Source organism: Sinocyclocheilus anshuiensis, unplaced genomic scaffold (assembly GCF_001515605.1).
Source record: "Sinocyclocheilus anshuiensis isolate Anshui unplaced genomic scaffold, SAMN03320099.WGS_v1.1 scaffold787, whole genome shotgun sequence".
Lineage (NCBI taxonomy): Eukaryota > Metazoa > Chordata > Actinopteri > Cypriniformes > Cyprinidae > Sinocyclocheilus > Sinocyclocheilus anshuiensis.
In genome coordinates, this window is record NW_015548230.1 from 256,090 (window position 1) to 273,424 (window position 17,335).

The 17,335-nt window shown below is 37.1% G+C and overlaps 1 protein-coding gene and 1 pseudogene across 1 annotated transcript; both read right to left on the reverse strand.

The window, feature by feature from the left end:
• The window catches only part of LOC107654568 (ATP-dependent DNA helicase Q5-like), a 20,807-nt pseudogene extending 18,110 nt beyond the window's left edge, over window positions 1-2,697 (reverse strand).
• A 2,477-nt stretch (window positions 2,698-5,174) lies between these two features.
• On the reverse strand, window positions 5,175-13,121 carry LOC107654584 (butyrophilin subfamily 3 member A3-like). Its single transcript, XM_016441727.1, has 10 exons — window positions 13,019-13,121; window positions 12,093-12,193; window positions 11,387-11,485; window positions 10,297-10,398; window positions 9,149-9,283; window positions 8,835-8,972; window positions 8,689-8,740; window positions 8,482-8,508; window positions 8,347-8,373; window positions 5,175-6,939 (listed from the first exon to the last, which is right to left on the reverse strand). The coding sequence occupies exons 2-10, from the start codon at window positions 12,150-12,152 to the stop codon at window positions 6,380-6,382; spliced, it is 1,200 nt and encodes a 399-aa protein (XP_016297213.1). The 5' UTR covers window positions 12,153-12,193; window positions 13,019-13,121; the 3' UTR covers window positions 5,175-6,379.
• Window positions 13,122-17,335: the final 4,214 nt, after the last annotated feature.

The window sequence follows — 17,335 nt, forward strand, 5'->3', positions numbered from 1 at the left end:
AAAAATTGACCCTTATGACTGGTTTTGTGGTTCAGGCTCACATTTACATAAAATAAATTATTAAACATTACAATTTCCCCCAATCTGGACTAAGTTACAGATGTTCTCTCACTTAAACATCTATCAAAATAAAGTGCTCTGTGACTGGAAAGAGGTAGAAATAACAATTAACTTAAAATGATCATTTCCCACTATGTTTATAAATGGTAATTTTTCCCCCTAACCTTATTAAATGTGTCATCTTTCACATCAAATTCTTACATTGTTTCAATTAAATCAGTTAGAATAATAAGAAACTGTAGAGTTGTTACCATTCAAATGAAATCAGCATCAACAATCTCCATTTCTCCACTGCAGGAAACACAGAAGCTGCATCTGAAGTGGCATAAAGATGGTATGCCATATAGAGGTGCCATAAATGCATTTACACCGCAGAAATGCAAATGCATAAATAATGTTATAAGATTAATGTTTTAAATAGTATTTTTGAACATACAAATGTTGGGAAAAATGCAATACTTTTAAATATGAGACCAAACCACCAGTAGGTGGCGGCAAAAGACTGTTTTAATGATTGAGTCATTTACTCATTCATTCAACCGATTCGTTCAAACTGCTGATTCATTCAGAAACGAGGCAAGTGACACTGTCTTTATGAATGGGTTACTGAATCATTGACTCACTCACTCACACAGCAAAACCTGTGTTGCTCGGAGACACAACAGTTCTGCTGTGGCTTTGATTGGAACTATTTTTGTTTGCGTAATTGAGCAAAACCAGTCAATATTGTGCCAAAAATGTAAGTCACTTAATTTTAACTTCTTGTTTACTGAACTACTACTGTATAAAATCAGTGTAACATTGCAGTCATGCTGATATTCAGAGAAACATCTTGGTCATGCAATGTTGCTTACCTATATATCATATATTATATACAGTATATTCTACCACAGTATGCATCTATAACTTGCTCTGTGTAAAGTCATCCATATGACTTCTGTGTCTTCTGAATTCATACTGACAGAAATGTGATTGTTCATTGAAGATCTTCCCCATCACTTTAGCTCTCAAATCTCATTTAAGTTCACATGCATTCAGATATGGCATGTCAAGATGTGTCTTTACAGCTTTGACATCAATGACTTCAAATGGTTCTTGTGTGACTTGCTGACAGACCATATTTGAATGCGTGGGTCAATGACAAATAAAACTGCCCATGAAAAACAAAAGTGAAAATCTTTTAAAAATCATGTACAAATAATGTGCTGTTATGGCGTTTTTTATACACTATTGTAGTATTTATTGATATTTTGAATGAGCTTTCCTTTATATTTTCCGTTTTAACTGTAGTTTAAGTTTTAGTCATTGTGTTGTGTTGTGTTTTTCGTCATTTGTTTAATTTCACATTTCTATTAGTTTTAATGTATTTTAATTCAGTAATTTTCGTACTTTTGTAATTTCTAAGTTTTTCCATCTAATCTTTTTATTTTATTTCAGCTTTGTTTCAATTACCGAAAACTCTTTTAATCATTTTAAAGGGGTCATATGACGCGATTTCAAGTTTTCCTTTCTCTTTGGAGTGTTACAAGCTGTTCATGAATAGATAAGATCCCTAAAGTTGCAAAGACTAAAGTCTCAAACCCAAAGAGATATTCTTTATAAAAGTTAAGACTCGTCCACGCCCTCCTAAAACGCCTCGTTTAAACACGCCCCCACTACGCCCGCTGTAGTATTGTTGCTGCCGCCGCCGCCATGTCGTGAAGACGCTTACAGCAAATACACAAAATAATGTTCTTTTTAGCAACGTCATATGACCCCTTTAAATGTATTTACCAATTAACAGCACTTAATTGTTAATTGTATACCTTTTTAAAACCTTTTTCAAGACCACTTTCAAGTTAATGACTAAAAAAAATGTTATGTGGTGTAACTATCAAGTAAAAAGTCATTTTTCTTACACCTTCAATACAGGTGAGGGTTTTCTTGAAACATTGTTTTAAGAAATAGTAAAACAAAGGCTTATGGTCAAACAATTTTATAAGTTTTTTGAGAATGTCACTCTTTTATATAGACTATTCTCGTGACAGTTGTAGAACATTTTTTACTTTATGCCCAAACTCTCTGCCAAATATCGAAACGAATTATACTTCAGAAAATTACAAATATACCTATAATAGAATAGATATATTTAAGTCACTGCATGTTTGAACGGCATATTAAATGTAAATGTAATGTCACTAACCCGTATGCAGCTGATTTTTAGCATTTTTTCACTTTCATTGTATGGAAAAATGAGGCTACAAAGCATTCAGCACATGAGAGTATGTCATTCCAGTTCAGAGCAACATGAGGACGAGTAAATGATGAAAGACCTGACCTTTTCAGCCTTATTTCCGCCCAGAGCCTCTTTAGCAAACGCAAATAAGTGGACGTAAGGATCAGGCAACAGATCACGGAATATCACGTCATATTTCAAGCTTTTACGGAAAACAGGTGTGGCAAAGACAAGTGTTGAGTGCAGCTTCAGCGAGAGCTCAATGTCTTCCTGCACTATCTTGAGTGCTGTGGCCGTCAGCGCTACACAGGGAACCCCCTGCAGACCGTCCAGGAACATTCAGAGCTTTCAGGTGCTCCACTTGATCCTGCGGCAGGAAAAACAAAGAGTATGTCATCATGAATCAGATGGGTTTGGTGTAAACAGGGATAAAAAGTACCCAACGGCCACAGTTAAATATACTGCTGGATCTTTAATGTTGTGCCATATAAGATGTGTTATGTATTTATGCTGTAAATATGACAAAGCTGCCTGTTTTCAAACTGTTGTTATTACCAGAAATTGGAAGCACTGATAGATGAAATTAATTCACCGTGATGCATTTTGTGATTTCAGAAGTTTCAAGAACTTTTTGTTCTTTAATAAAACTATAGTTATTAGGGCTGCACGATTATGACAAAAATCATAATTGTCGATTATTCCCTTGAAATTGTAATTGTGATTATTAATTACGATTATCACAATTGACATTGAATGATGTTTATACCATTGTTTGATGCAACTGCATGCCGTATTTTTATATGAAAATAAACAAGCTGAAAAACCTTTAGTGCTTTTCTATAGTATTAAGCCTCAAATGTCAACTATACATCGGATTGGTTTCTTCTTTAAATTATAAAAAAAAGTAAAAATATGAATGGTATTATAATGTTATACTAAAACTAAAACAATGGAAAAACCCTTAAGATAACATGTAGAAAGAAAAAAACGCATCTTAAGCGTGCAGAATAACGTAAGTGGACTTTGAACGATTAATTGCCGCTTTGAACGATTACGTAACTGTGGCATCCATAATTGTAATCGCGATTATAAATTCGATTAATTGTGCAGCCCTAATAGTTACGATCTTTACATCTTGATTTTATGTGTTTTTTTGCATTTAAATGTAAATTCGAGTTAGAAGATTTTAGTAATCTAACATTTTAAATATTTTTTAAGTCATCCAATGGCCCCCCTGGTTCATGTGCTAAAAAACTCATCTGTAAATATATTACAATTTAGCAATAAACAATGTGTGTGTGTCGTTATTCACTTATAATGTTATCCAATAGACTGCTAGTTGAGTTATTGTGCTTTGTTGTCATTTTGGAGCTCAACAGCCAGGATCCTCTTGCTCTGTTTTCACACTGAAAAGAGGTTTGGAATGACATGAGCAGTAAGTGATGACAGGATTTTCATTTTTTGGATAATTATTCCTTTAATCAGCCAAACAGACGTGGTTATTGGCTGATGTCAGTCATCTATATACAGTTTTATTAATATGTTTGGCCAATAAATCAGTTTATCACTGGTGCAAACCTATGATCTAGCTCAGTGGTTCCCAACCCTGGTCCTGGAGGCACCCCAACACTGCACATTTTGCATGTCTCCTTTCTCTGACACACCAATTTCAGGTCTTGGAGTCTTTACTAATGAGCTGATGACCTGAATCAGGTGTGTTTGATTAAGGAGACATGCAAAACATGCAGTGTTGGGGTGCCTCAAGGACCAGGGTTGGGAACCACTGATCTAGCTACATGTATCAAACAGGGACCTGCTCACAGGCTATTGAGTGCCTACATCTTATCCATGATAGGAAGCATGTATGTAGATGGGATGGGTGTTTTCAACAGCATGTGGGCGTGATTCACCTGAAGGAGCGCGATCAGAGGCGAGACGACCAGAGTGAAGCCACTGGCCAGAAGAGCAGGGAGCTGATAGCACAGACTTCCCCGCTCTGGTGGGCATGAGGACAAACACCTGTGTCACCTCACCTGTGAGTACAGTCCACACACACACACACACACATCAGGAAACAGCACCACTGCACTGTCACTGTCATTAAGCTGCACTAGCATTCAGCGAACTCCTGGCATTTATTCCATAATAATCCAGTCTAAATGTGTCATTTTCACCCTTCAGCACTGCTTTCACGGCATCTTCCTGCTGCTGAGATCGAAAAGTGTCGAAACCGAAGTGTTTCTTTAACGCCCGATGAATGGCACTCATAACTACATCAACAATCATTCGCTGAACTTTTTTTTTAAATGCTTCATGTATCTGAAAACAAAACACCTTGATTCAATTAATATTCGGATCAGTAATATTATTGTATTGGAGAAATGTTTCATCCATAAATGATGGTTTTTGAAGATATCCGCTATACAATATTTAGAAATAGTCTACAATAATTTTTCAGGAGCCTAGGACAGAAAGGAAAACAATGTTCTTGTGCTCTCAGTTTATGTTTTGTTGTATTATTGTACTTTTATTGGTTGTTAAAAAAATATATTTCATAGTTTTAAACAGTTCAATAATATATCCTGCCTACATTATTTTTATATTTAATAATTATTCACTTATATAAAATGTATAAATATATGAAAAAATATAAATATGTACTTGTCCATTTTTGTGGTATAATACGTTAAAATCTAACTTTAAAATAAAATTAATTGAATTGCTAAATTGTATTATATTACATATCATTCATTTTGATGATTATAAATTAATCACCGAGCATGTCACACTCATTTGCACTGGAATACATGAATCTCATAATGCATCTAAATACATAATCATTGCATAAAGCACACAAGCGACATTTCACAGGAAAAAAAATCAGCATGAACACACAGGGTTGAACTTACTTCGATTTATTATTCACATAAAGTGCGTTTTCATGTCATGATTTGAGTTTGACAAATGAATATGAAAGTGCAGACAGAGCAGGCGAACAGTGTATTAAATAAGGTGCAGACAGAAGCAGCAGCATAGTCTTGACTGCTATGGATCACTGTCAGTCACTACGAACTGACCAACTAATATGGCCCAGTGGTTTATCTAATACTAATGAGGTCTAGAACACTGGTTCTCAACTGGTTTTGCTTCAGGACCCAAAGTTTACATCAAGTCAACCAACACAGTATTGCCAAAAATAGTCCTTAGCATCAAACACACAAATCTTTACATTACTCAAAATGATTAACATACCAGCTAACAGGGAATGTTCTCAGAACTTTGAAGAAGGTTCTGGCAAAGTTCTCTCACAGTTATGAACAAACATTCTTCAAGTAACATCAATAGAATGTTTGTTGAAAGTTGTCTGGACTTCAACAGCGCTCTCAAAACGTTAGCACAAAACCATTGTTTATAGATTATTCATGGAACGTTTTTCTGAAACATTTTAGTTGGATGTTTGTCTAAGTTTTTCAAACTGCTACTACTTAATAGTTTCAGCTGGTTTAGAGAACATTTAGAAGTTATAACATTCCCATAATGTATGCTAAATGGGAACGTTAGCGAAACATTCTCAGAACTTGGCTGAAGAAGAAGATTGTCTTCAAAGCTTGAGTGGTTTCTAATGGTCTTTTGAATTTCGATTGTTTCTCACCCAGTGAAAAACAACATTACCCATGATTCTTCAGAGAAATCAAGGAACTGAAACAAGCAAATTGTGTTAAGCGCCCACGCACTCCCATAAATGCAAAGCACTTCAAATGACATAACGCTCACAAACGCTCTCAAACTGCTTAAATATTTGTGTATATATGCATATTTTTCTCCATTGTTATTAATTTGACTGTCATTCACAATGCTTCATCCTTTCCAAGAACTGCAAATCTACGTTTGTAATGTTGTGATTCACCTCATAGCTGGTTGGTTTGGCTCATGACTTAAAACTCTTAATTGTAAAAGTACTTCGCAAAATACTTCCATTTCACATTTTTCCCCGTCTATGTGCAAATCTATCAGAACAAATGGTAACATATTAAAGCTGCGCCCAGTTGAGAAGCACTGGTCTAGAGATTAAGCACTAGGCTCCGGTTTGATTCGGCTAGGGGCTCAACCCCACAGGCACAAGCCGGGACACAGGCAGTGGCTCCTGTTCCCGGCGGATCTGATCACCAGGTCTTTCACGATCTCCACCGTTCCGAAGAGCGGGAAGAGCTTTTCACCAAATGTCTCGTTGTAAGTGTAGATGTGGGAGCGGTTCTCCACGTCGTAGAAGGACAGCTGGCCCTGGTTGTAGTCTAGGTAGACGCCGACCTTTGGAGGAATCAAGGCGGCAGGCAGGGCGGTGAACGGCACGGTGAGGGCCTTCAGCTCCATGCCGCGCTCCAGCCGTAGGGTCAGGTAGCCAGTGTTGGTGTTCAGGGACTTGAAGCCCTTACGCAAGGCGGACTCTTTGGCCACACCGATGCGCCAGTCCATTTCTCCCACATCCACCTCCCAGTACTGGCGGCCAGAGGCGAAGCCTTCGGTTCCCACCGCACACCACCAACCGTCGAAGCGCTGGTGATAGTTGGCCACGTCTTTGCGCTCGAAACCACAGCGCATGTGCTTCTCATCCTCGGAGATCAGCAGGTCAGGATTGGCCGTGTCCAGGTCAAGGGTCACCTCCACTATGATGGAATGAATGGAGGCCTGTGACTAATGTGTAATCAGTTTTATTAACTATGAATCAATGAAAATGCTGAATTTGTTTGCCTATGTAGGCAGCATTTTAAGGCATCAAATCCACACTTTCGACACAAAGTATCTTCCAATGGTTTGTAAAATATTATCTTTAGACAAAATTCTATTTATACTCTATTTAGAATTTAGACTAAATTCGATCCACATCACACATTTACAAGTATGTATATTTGTATGTGATGCTACACTTGTAATCCAATAATGCATTGCAACAAGATGGTGGATTACTTGTTGGTATTAAATAGGATTTGGGGAGCTTTCAGTTAAAGGGTTAGTTCACCCAAAAATGAAAATTCTGTCATTAATTACTCACCCTCGTGTTGTTCCAAACCCGTAAGACCTTCGTTCATCTTCGGAACACAATTTAAGATATTTTTGATGGAATATGAGGGCTCTCTGACCCTCCCATAGACAGCAAGGTAACTACCACGTTCAAGGTCCAGAAAAGTACCAAGATGATCGACAAAGTAGTCCGTGTGACATCAGTGGTTCAACTGTAAAGTTACGAAGCTTCGTCTCTACTGCGTCACTTGTGGACGTGCCTTCACGACAGTATCATGACGCGAGCATGTGGCAGCGCTGACGAAAATGTGGAATAAAGTCGTTATTTTTGTTTTCTTTGCGCAAAAAAGTATTCTCGTAGCTTCGTAACGTTACAGTTGAACCACTGATGTCACAAGGACTACTTTGTCGATCATCTTGGTACTTTTCTGGGCCTTGAACGTGGTAGTTACCTTGCCGTCTATGGGAGGGTCAGAGAGCCCTCATATTTCATCAAAAATAACTTAAATTGTGTTCCGAAGATGAACGAAGGTCTTACGGGTTTGGAACAACACGAGGGTGGGTAATTAATGACAGCATTTTCATTTTTGGGTGAACTAACCCTTTAAAACGGAAGTAAATAGTTCAATCTACAATTCTATATATTTTTTTAAATGAATGCTTTTATTTAGCAAGGATGCATTAAATTAATCAAAAGCGTAAAGATAAAATATATATATTTCAAATAAATGCTGTTCTTTTGAACTTTCAGTTCATCAAAGGATCCTGAAAAATTTATCACGTTTTCCACAAAAATACGAAGCTGAACAACTGTTTTCAACACTGATAATAATAATAAATTTCTTGAGCAGCAAATCAGCATATTAGAATGATTTCTGAAGGATCGTGTGACACAGAAGACTGGAGTAATGATGCTGAAAATTCAGATTTGCATCACAGGAATAAATTACATTTTAAAATATATTCCCAAAGAAATCACTCATTTTAAATTGTAATAATATTTCACAATATTACTGTTTTTACAGTATTAAATAAACAAATAAACGCCTTACCTCCTGCATCACAGATCCAGTCCCACACTAAATAAAGAAAAGCAATAATTAACACAAGTTCACAGTCTTATTATTCAATCCACCCTACAATTGCAAAACTGTCCAAAAAGTGAGAAGCATTAACACACGACTCACCTATGTGAGGAATATATGGGGTGGCACCTAAGTCAAAAACAAAAAAAAAGAGAATTGAGGTAAAAATATAAAAATAAAGGTGCTGTCAGCAAGATATTTTAATACCAATCATTATATTTCCATACCACCTGTCAGACATAAGAACCTAGTTTGCAACAGCTTTTTCTTAAATTCGTGATATTCAGGGAACTGACGAGATGATCTGACCTATTTTTTGGCTCCTCTGTTTCCACATAAGCCACTTTTGGGGAATGTTCTCCTAAATGCACAAATAAATCAGTTTTGCGTTACAATAAAGTAATTGGTCCACTGAATTCAACTCTGGAGTTCCTGTAATGTTATTTTCTTCATACCTTGTCTAGTTCTTTGCTGATTAGCGTCCAGAACACCAGCTCCATGGCTGACAGCAGGGTGGCCATCCGACCTCTTTTCCACTGATTCTCAAAGTCATCCAAAACCGCCACCACCTGCTCCCCAGGCCAGACACTTTGCTACACAGGAAAGGGGGAATAAATGATGCAAGTGTTGCCACTCAATATAACTGGCATGCAACTATTAAAGGAAAAGTTCACCCCAAAAAAATTAATATTCAAAAAATAATAGCATTTGTAATGTCCCCATAAAACATAGAAACCCAGCGTTTGTGTATGTATGTGTGTGTGTGTACCTCAGGTTGGGCCCTCAGGTCTTTGGTCCAGGTGAGAATAACTCTCTTGGCGCTCTCCATATCCTGCTCACTGCTCAGAGCCAGATCCTTCCAGTCACTTCTCTCTGGCCATCCATCAGTCAGCATCGGTCTTTTCTGTTAGGACAATATTTGGTGACGCTCTAGCTCTGGTGAGCTAGTGAGCTGCCTACACATGCAGACTTTTAAAGGGATAGTTCACCCAAAAATGACAATCAGCCCATGATTTACTCACCCTCAAGCCATCCTAGGTGTGTATGACTTTCTTCTTTCAGATAAATACAGCCAGAGTTATATTTAAAAATGTCCTGGCTCTTCCAAGCTTTATAATGGCAGTGAATGGGTGTTATTTTTCAATAGTCCAACAGAAGACCAATAAAGCGCATATATCCATAAAAGAGTGTCCAAAAAGTGTCCTACATGGCTCTGGGGGGCTAATAAAGGCCTCCTGAAGTGAAGCAATGCGTTTTTGTAAGTGTAGGCAAATAGGCATAGCGTAAGCTCCGGTGAGAAGTGACGAATGCAGAAGTGCAGGAGAGAGCAAAACAAAACACCGCTCACGAATTAGAAGTACAAAACGGAGATTTGTAAAGAAAAATGTTGGAGATTTCGATATAAGCCAAGAAGAGACTGGTTTTCCTTTGCTGAAACAAAACTTGGTTCTTGCGACACTAGCATATTCTCACCGGAGCTTATGCTACGTCATCTGTTGGAACGCCACTCTCTCGTGAACGTGCGTACGACAGTTAGCGGAAGCTAGAGATTATGGTTTATAAAGTTTTAAATATGGATATTTTTCTTCGGAGCCGTGTGGGACACTTTTTATTATGAATGGATGCACTTTATGGACTTCTTTTGAACTAATGAAAAATAACACCCATTCACTGCCATTATAAAGCTTGGAAGAGCCAGGACATTTTTAAATATAACTCCAATTGTATTTGTTTGAAAGAAGAAAGTCATATACACCTAGGATGGCTTGAGGGTGAGTAAATCATGGGCTAATTTTCATTTTTGGGTGAACTATCCCTTTAAGGAGTCAAAAAAGTACATTCGTTTACAGCAATTTGGTTTCAGTGGGAGCATAAAAAATACAGTAAATGAATAATAGGTATAAATGAGTATCTTGCCTTGCTCTCTAGCAGCGATGCCCACTCTAGAATGAAGGCCCTGCAGGTGAGAGTGGGCCACACATCTTCACTCTCTGAGATGTGCTCCAACACCTCTGACCTCTACAGCCACCAGGAGGGAAGAAAACACACATGTAACACTCATGAGCTTCTGTCTGCATCAGCCCTGCGTCAGCACTGTGAGCCAGTCAGAACTGAATCAATCAGACAATTCTGCTTCCTATTTGCTAATTCACTTCAATTACTGGATATGAATTTAGGTAGCAAATAGGATGCAGAACTGAATTTCAAATTTAAATTTAAGGAAGCAGAACCTTTCAAACTGAATTGATGTATTTAGCATTTTAATTATTTTTCATTTAAAAAGTTCAAATATGATGCATATTTTAAAAGGATATAACAATAAACATGAAAGTCCTTCAAACCTGTCTTTATTTATAGTAAGTAAACCAAATTAAACTTTTACTAACAAAATGTTTTTTAATTTTATCTTAAGTGAAAATTCTACTACAGCTAATTTAGATTTTGTGGTGACATTAAGTTGTAAAAAGACAAATATTTACAATTTACAAAAAAGACAATATAAGTAATATTTTGGCTTATGCCTAAGTAAATCACACTAATTAAATATAATCAAAACGACCCAACCACTGGGTCAAAACAACCCAACCGCTGGGTCAAAAGCTGCCAACAGCTGGGTCAAAAGCTGGGTCAAAACAACCCAACCGCTGGGTTTGTCCCTTTTTAACCCAGCATTTTTTAGAGTGTACAGTCTTTATAATGATAAAACTTTTTACTTTGTACGAATATTTTTGCCTTTGGGAAAATAAATACTTTTGAGTAATATTGAATCTATAATATCCATAAATATAATTTAGGAAAAACTAGTACATTTGGATTTTGCTAAATAAAGGTTTTTTTTTTTTTTTTTTTTTTCAGTGACTATATCATTGAATTTCTCTTTCAGATCAAATCAATTCCAATTAAAAATTCAATGAAATGGAAGCCAATTAAATTTTGAATATTCATGTGATTATCCAGCCATCAGCGCTGATTTTTTGGTGTATTAGACATTTATCAGTGGCTGTACCTGACAGACGCGTCCCAGATCCTTAGCCAGGCTGACAATGAACTGCTGGCTCTCATCCAGTGGTTCTCGCTTCTCATTCTTCACCTTCTTGCGAAACTCCTGTACGCATAAAATAATTGAATGTTATATGAATCTTAGTAAACGCTAAATAAAAAGTTAGTCTCAGTGACGGACTGCCTCATGAAACACAAGAACAACAAATTCATCAGATGAATCCATCTGTACATATTACTTTTGGGTTGACAGAAATCGACACATCAAAACAAAACAAACTGTGATCAGTCTCATGTCATTCACAAAGTCTCTTCCTGTCATGTGGGCGGTTCTTTGTGACAGTAAGCTGTAATGTGGACCAGAATTTATTCTGAAAGTTTGGCTACGTGAGACTATTTCAGCATGTTGTCAGTTAAGGTTGTTCATGAAGGCTACGGCAAACAAACAAGAACAGTGTTTCATTAAAATGCAACTCATGCATGCTCTACTTCCTGTGTCGTTGTCTCATGTTAATGAGCAGCAAAAGGCTCACATCTATTGAAATCAGTCACAATGACCAGTTAAAAGAGCCTTTTATCTCACTTTTGAACTAAAGGATAGAAAAGGACAAACTCTGTCTTGCCTACTGATGTCAAATGTTTTGAAGCAACAGGTTCACGTTTCTCTGTTTTTATGTCACTGTATGTAAGAAGAACACATTGCCAACATGTACCTTAAACTTCTCTATAACGTTCCTGGTTGGTTCAACCAGAAACTGAAGACACTGCATCATGGTAGCTGCTGCTCACAGAAATCCTTTACTAGAGGAAACAACTATAGCAAAGACAGGAAATGACAAAAGTTTTCTGTCAAAACTAAAGGTCATTTAAAGGTTTTTCTTACTGAGTGACACACAACCCTGTTGAAAAAACCAGCATGCTGGTTAAGTATGTTTTGAAGCTGGGATGCTGGTCCTTTGCTGGTTTATGCTGGTCCTTAGCTGGTCATGTGCTGGTCATAAACTGGTCCGACCAGCACATGACCAGCATAAACCAGCAAAGGACCAGCTTAAACCAGCATCCAAACATACCTAACCAGCATATGCTGTTTTTTTCAACAGGGTAGGCCTAATTATTGTTGTATCATTACTGAAAACGGACAGAACAGTGAGACTTGGAAAAACTATCTTACACACAAATCGTCTAACATCCTATAATCAATGGGCTCATGTATACTGTACATGCCATTTGATTTAAAATGTCAGCATTCATGCTGGAGTTGAAAAAGCTAATAAATATCATCATGCATTTTAATATAATAAAAATCTGAGAAATGTTCTGACTGCATTGTAATTCTGACAAACGTCTAGAGCTGCTGAATAAATACTGGAAGAGACACATTACTTTGCTGCACTGCTCAAGATCTTTCATGTATATTGATGAGGTAACGTTAATGCCCTTGAATGTCATTCTTGAGTCAGTCCGACACAACCTATTTCGCATGATCTTCACATTGCGCATGTGTGTAAACAGTGCCATGCTGTGTTTTCATGACGCATATGAGAAAACAACACGCTGCACAAGGTTTGTAAAAAATAGATATAGAGAAAATAAATCAGCATGCATAGCATCATATGCCTGCATGCATTCATCACTGTACCTGTAAGGTGTGTGCTGTGCCACAGGATGGGTCCCTCTCCAGAGAAAGTCGTCCAGCGAGTCAGTGGAGAATGAATGCTGCAGCGAATACTTGACCTTGTTTACATACAGTGACTTCGCAGAGCCGAACACGAGCCGAACGTCATTCGGGCTTTTCCGGATGCGGAATGAAAACGACTCCATGTTTATTGTGGCCCAAGGTAAGCGAGTCATGTGTACTACACATGATTATGAATTTTTTCTTTTCTTTTCTTTTCTTTTCTTTTCTTTTCTTTTCTTTTCGAACTGCAGAACAGTTATGTAGTTCTCTAAATAAAAAGTATAATAAATGTGAATAAAAATAAAAATGTGAATTTGAGAATGTCACCGAAGTACATAAATAACAATTTAATTTATTTATATTATTTTTATTTTTATTTTAACATGACATTTATTTCTCACAAACGAAATGTACTATTTCAGCCATAGTTAATAAATAAATAATAAATGAAAATTTGAATGCGTCTGTCATTTTATTTTATTTGTTGGTGGTATGTGCTAATAACTATTGCTATTTAACTATTATTTATGAATTACCCCTAAACCAAAGTTAGCACAGGTTTTATACAAATAAGCAAATAATACAAAATACAAAGAATATACAATGACTGACATGTTAACCATGTGATGATTTAAAAATAATAAAAAAAAATAAATTACATTAATACAATTGTTTTTTTTTTGTTATGTTTATTGTGGCCCAAGGTAAGTGAGTCATGTGTACTACACATGATTATGAATTTTTTCTTTTCTTTTCTTTTCTTTTCTTTTCTTTTCTTTTCGAACTGCAGAACAGTTATGTAGTTCTCTAAATAAAAAGTATAATAAATGTGAATAAAAATAAAAATGTGAATTTGAGAATGTCACCGAAGTACATAAATAACAATTTAATTTATTTATATTATTTTTATTTTTATTTTAACATGACATTTATTTCTCACAAACGAAATGTACTATTTCAGCCATAGTTAATAAATAAATAATAAATGAAAATTTGAATGCGTCTGTCATTTTATTTTATTTGTTGGTGGTATGTGCTAATAACTATTGCTATTTAACTATTATTTATGAATTACCCCTAAACCAAAGTTAGCACAGGTTTTATACAAATAAGCAAATAATACAAAATACAAAGAATATACAATGACTGACATGTTAACCATGTGATGATTTAAAAATAATAAAAAAAAATAAATTACATTAATACAATTGTTTTTTTTTTGTTTTGTTTTTTTACTAAGAAACTGTATTTACTTTTCCTTCTTTAAATTGTGCTGCCGAATTCTTGTGCATAAGAATTTATGGTAAACAAAAATCTACTTTAATGTCATTTCTATTGAAACTTTTGTATTGTATTTGAATATATGTACAAATGTTACACATTTGCAGTGATAAAGTAGCAATTTAGTACATTTAAAATATATTAACTTTAATTGTAATATCAAACAACACACTACCAATAAATTATAATCAAGTACTTTACATATGCTTTAGTATGTTAGTCAACACATCAAATAAGTGTACTTCTTTAAAGAATAACAAAAGATTGTTTATCTTTAAAGACTGATTGATTCTCGTCAGTGTGTACATTCCTCCGCAAGCACACGTGAGCTCAGCTTTACAGAAACTCGCTGATCTGATCACAGAGACAGAACAACAACACCCGGACTCTGTTTTAATCATTCTCGGGGACTTTAATAAAGCCAATCTCTCCCGTGAACTGCCAAAATACAGTCAGCACATCACATGTCCCACCAGAGACAGTAATATATTGGATCACTGTTACACCACAATAAAGAATGCATATCACTCTGTTCCACGGGCAGCTACCTGGCAATAAAGCTCATTCTGATTCTGATTAAACATAATTCACTCTAAAAAAAAATCACTGGATTAAAAACAATCCCAGTTTTGGGTAAATATAGGACAGAACACATGTTGGGCTAACCTGATCCGATTTTATCAATGAAATAAAACACACCCCTGTATCTCACCACAGAAATGCACCAGTTCAACGACACTGTGAAGCGCTCTTTCCTGCAAGAGAATGGAATAGCTGAGTAACTCAGCCGGTTGTTATGTCGAGGGGTGGGAAAGGGGTGCATTTGACCAGCCAGTAACACAACACTGAAAAAATAACCCCAAAAATGACCTAATAAACTCAACCCAGCGTTTGGGTTAAAAAAAAAAAAAACAGTATCTTTTTAGAGTGTAATGACTGAGAATATACTTTAAAGTAAAACATTTAATTTGACTTGATTTCAAAGTTCACTTTTTAAAAGTGTACTTAAGTGTTTTAAGAAATATAGTCATGAAAGTGTCTCACTTTAAGTTCACTTAAGTGGCCTTTTATTTCTGTAATATTATGTACAATGTGCAAGTACAATGTTTTAAATAAATATACTTTCAAGATTTGAAGTGCACGTTCAATACTATTAAGCGCACAAGGGTTACTAAAAGTAAGTAACTTGCTTAAAGGGTTAGTTCACCCCAAAATAAAAATTCTGTCATTAATTACTCACCCTCATGTCGTTCCAAACCCGTAAGACCTTCGTTCATCTTTGGAACACAATTTAAGATATTTTTGATGAAATGTTCCCAGGTCCAGGGTAGTAAGGACATCAGTAAAACAGTCCATGTGACATCAGTGGCTCAACTTCAGTTTTGCGAAGCTACGAGAATACTTTTTGAGCGCAAAGAAAACAAAAATAACAATTTAATTAACAATTCTTCTCCCCCGAGTTACGTCTTCCGCCATTTTGGAGAGTCTCCAAGAGCGTAATCTGCAAAATCAGCGTTGTTTACGTTCGGAGGAGAAAGCGCACGCATGAACGTAATCTGCGTAATCAGCGTTGTTTACCTTCGGAGGAGAAAGCGCGCGCATGAACATAATCTGCGTAATCAGTGTTGTTTACGTTCGGAGGAGAAAGCGCGCGCATGAACGTAATCTGCGTAATCAGCGTTGTTTAAGTTTGGAGGAGAAAGCACGCCCATTAACGTAATTAGCGTTTACGTTCGGGGGAGAAAGCGCGCGCATGAATGTAATCTGCGTAATCAGCGTTGTTTACATTCAGGGGAGAAAGCGCGCATGAACGTAATCTGCATAATCGGCGTTGTTTACGTTCAGGGGAGAAAGCGTGTGCATGAATGTAATCTGAGTAATCAGCGTTGTTTACCTTCGGAGTAGAAAGCGCGTGCATGAACGTAATCTACGTAATCAGCATTGTTTACCTTCGGAGGAGAAAGCGCGCGCATGAACGTAATCTGCGTAATCAGTGTTTTTTACGTTCGGAGGAGAAAGCGCGTGCATGAGCGTAATCGGCGTTGTTTACGTTCAGGGGAGAAAGCGTGTGCATGAACGTAATCTGCGTAATCAGCCTTTACGTTCGAAGGACAAAGCGCGCACATGAACGTAATCTGCAAAATCAGCGTTGTTTACGTTCGGAGGAGAAAGCGCGCACATGAACGTAATCTGCAAAATCAGCGTTGTTTACGTTCGGAGGAGAAAGCGCGCACATGAACGTAATCTGCAAAATCAGCGTTGTTTACGTTCGGAGGAGAAAGCGCGCACATGAACGTAATCTGCAAAATCAGCGTTGTTTACGTTCGGAGGAGAAAGCGCGCACATGAACGTAATCTGCAAAATCAGCGTTGTTTACGTTCGGAGGAGAAAGCGCGCACATGAACGTAATCTGCAAAATCAGCGTTGTTTACGTTCGGAGGAGAAAGCGCGCACATGAACGTAATCTGCAAAATCAGCGTTGTTTACGTTCGGAGGAGAAAGCGCGCACATGAACGTAATCTGCAAAATCAGCGTTGTTTACGTTCGGAGGAGAAAGCGCGCACATGAACGTAATCTGCAAAATCAGCGTTGTTTACGTTCGGAGGAGAAAGCGCGCACATGAACGTAATCTGCAAAATCAGCGTTGTTTACGTTCGGAGGAGAAAGCGCGCACATGAACGTAATCTGCAAAATCAGCGTTGTTTACGTTCGGAGGAGAAAGCGCGCACATGAACGTAATCTGTGTTATCAGCGTTATTTACCTTCGGAGGAGAAAGCGCACGCATGAACGTAATCGACGTAATCAGCATTGTTTACCTTCGGAGGAGAAAGAGCGCGCATGAACGTAATCTGCGTAATCAGTGTTGTTTACGTTTGTGGGGAGAAAGCGTGCGCATGAATGTAATCTGCGTAATCAGCATTGTTTACGTTCGGAGGAGAAAGCACGCGCATGAACGTAATCTGCGTAATCAGCGTTGTTTACGTTCAGGGGAGAAA

What these genes read in the sequence shown, in the direction of transcription:
- LOC107654584 (XM_016441727.1), bottom strand. Translation starts at nt 12,152, where the DNA reads ATGATGCAGTGTCTTCAGTTTCTGGTTGAACCAACCAGGAACGTTATA. An exon ending in ATCTGGGACGCGTCTGTCAG is followed by an intron (nt 10,399 to 11,386) that starts GTACAGCCACTG and finishes TGGTGGCTGTAG; the next exon opens with AGGTCAGAGGTGTTGGAGCA. An exon ending in CCCATATATTCCTCACATAG is followed by an intron (nt 8,374 to 8,481) that starts GTGAGTCGTGTG and finishes TTCTTTATTTAG; the next exon opens with TGTGGGACTGGATCTGTGAT.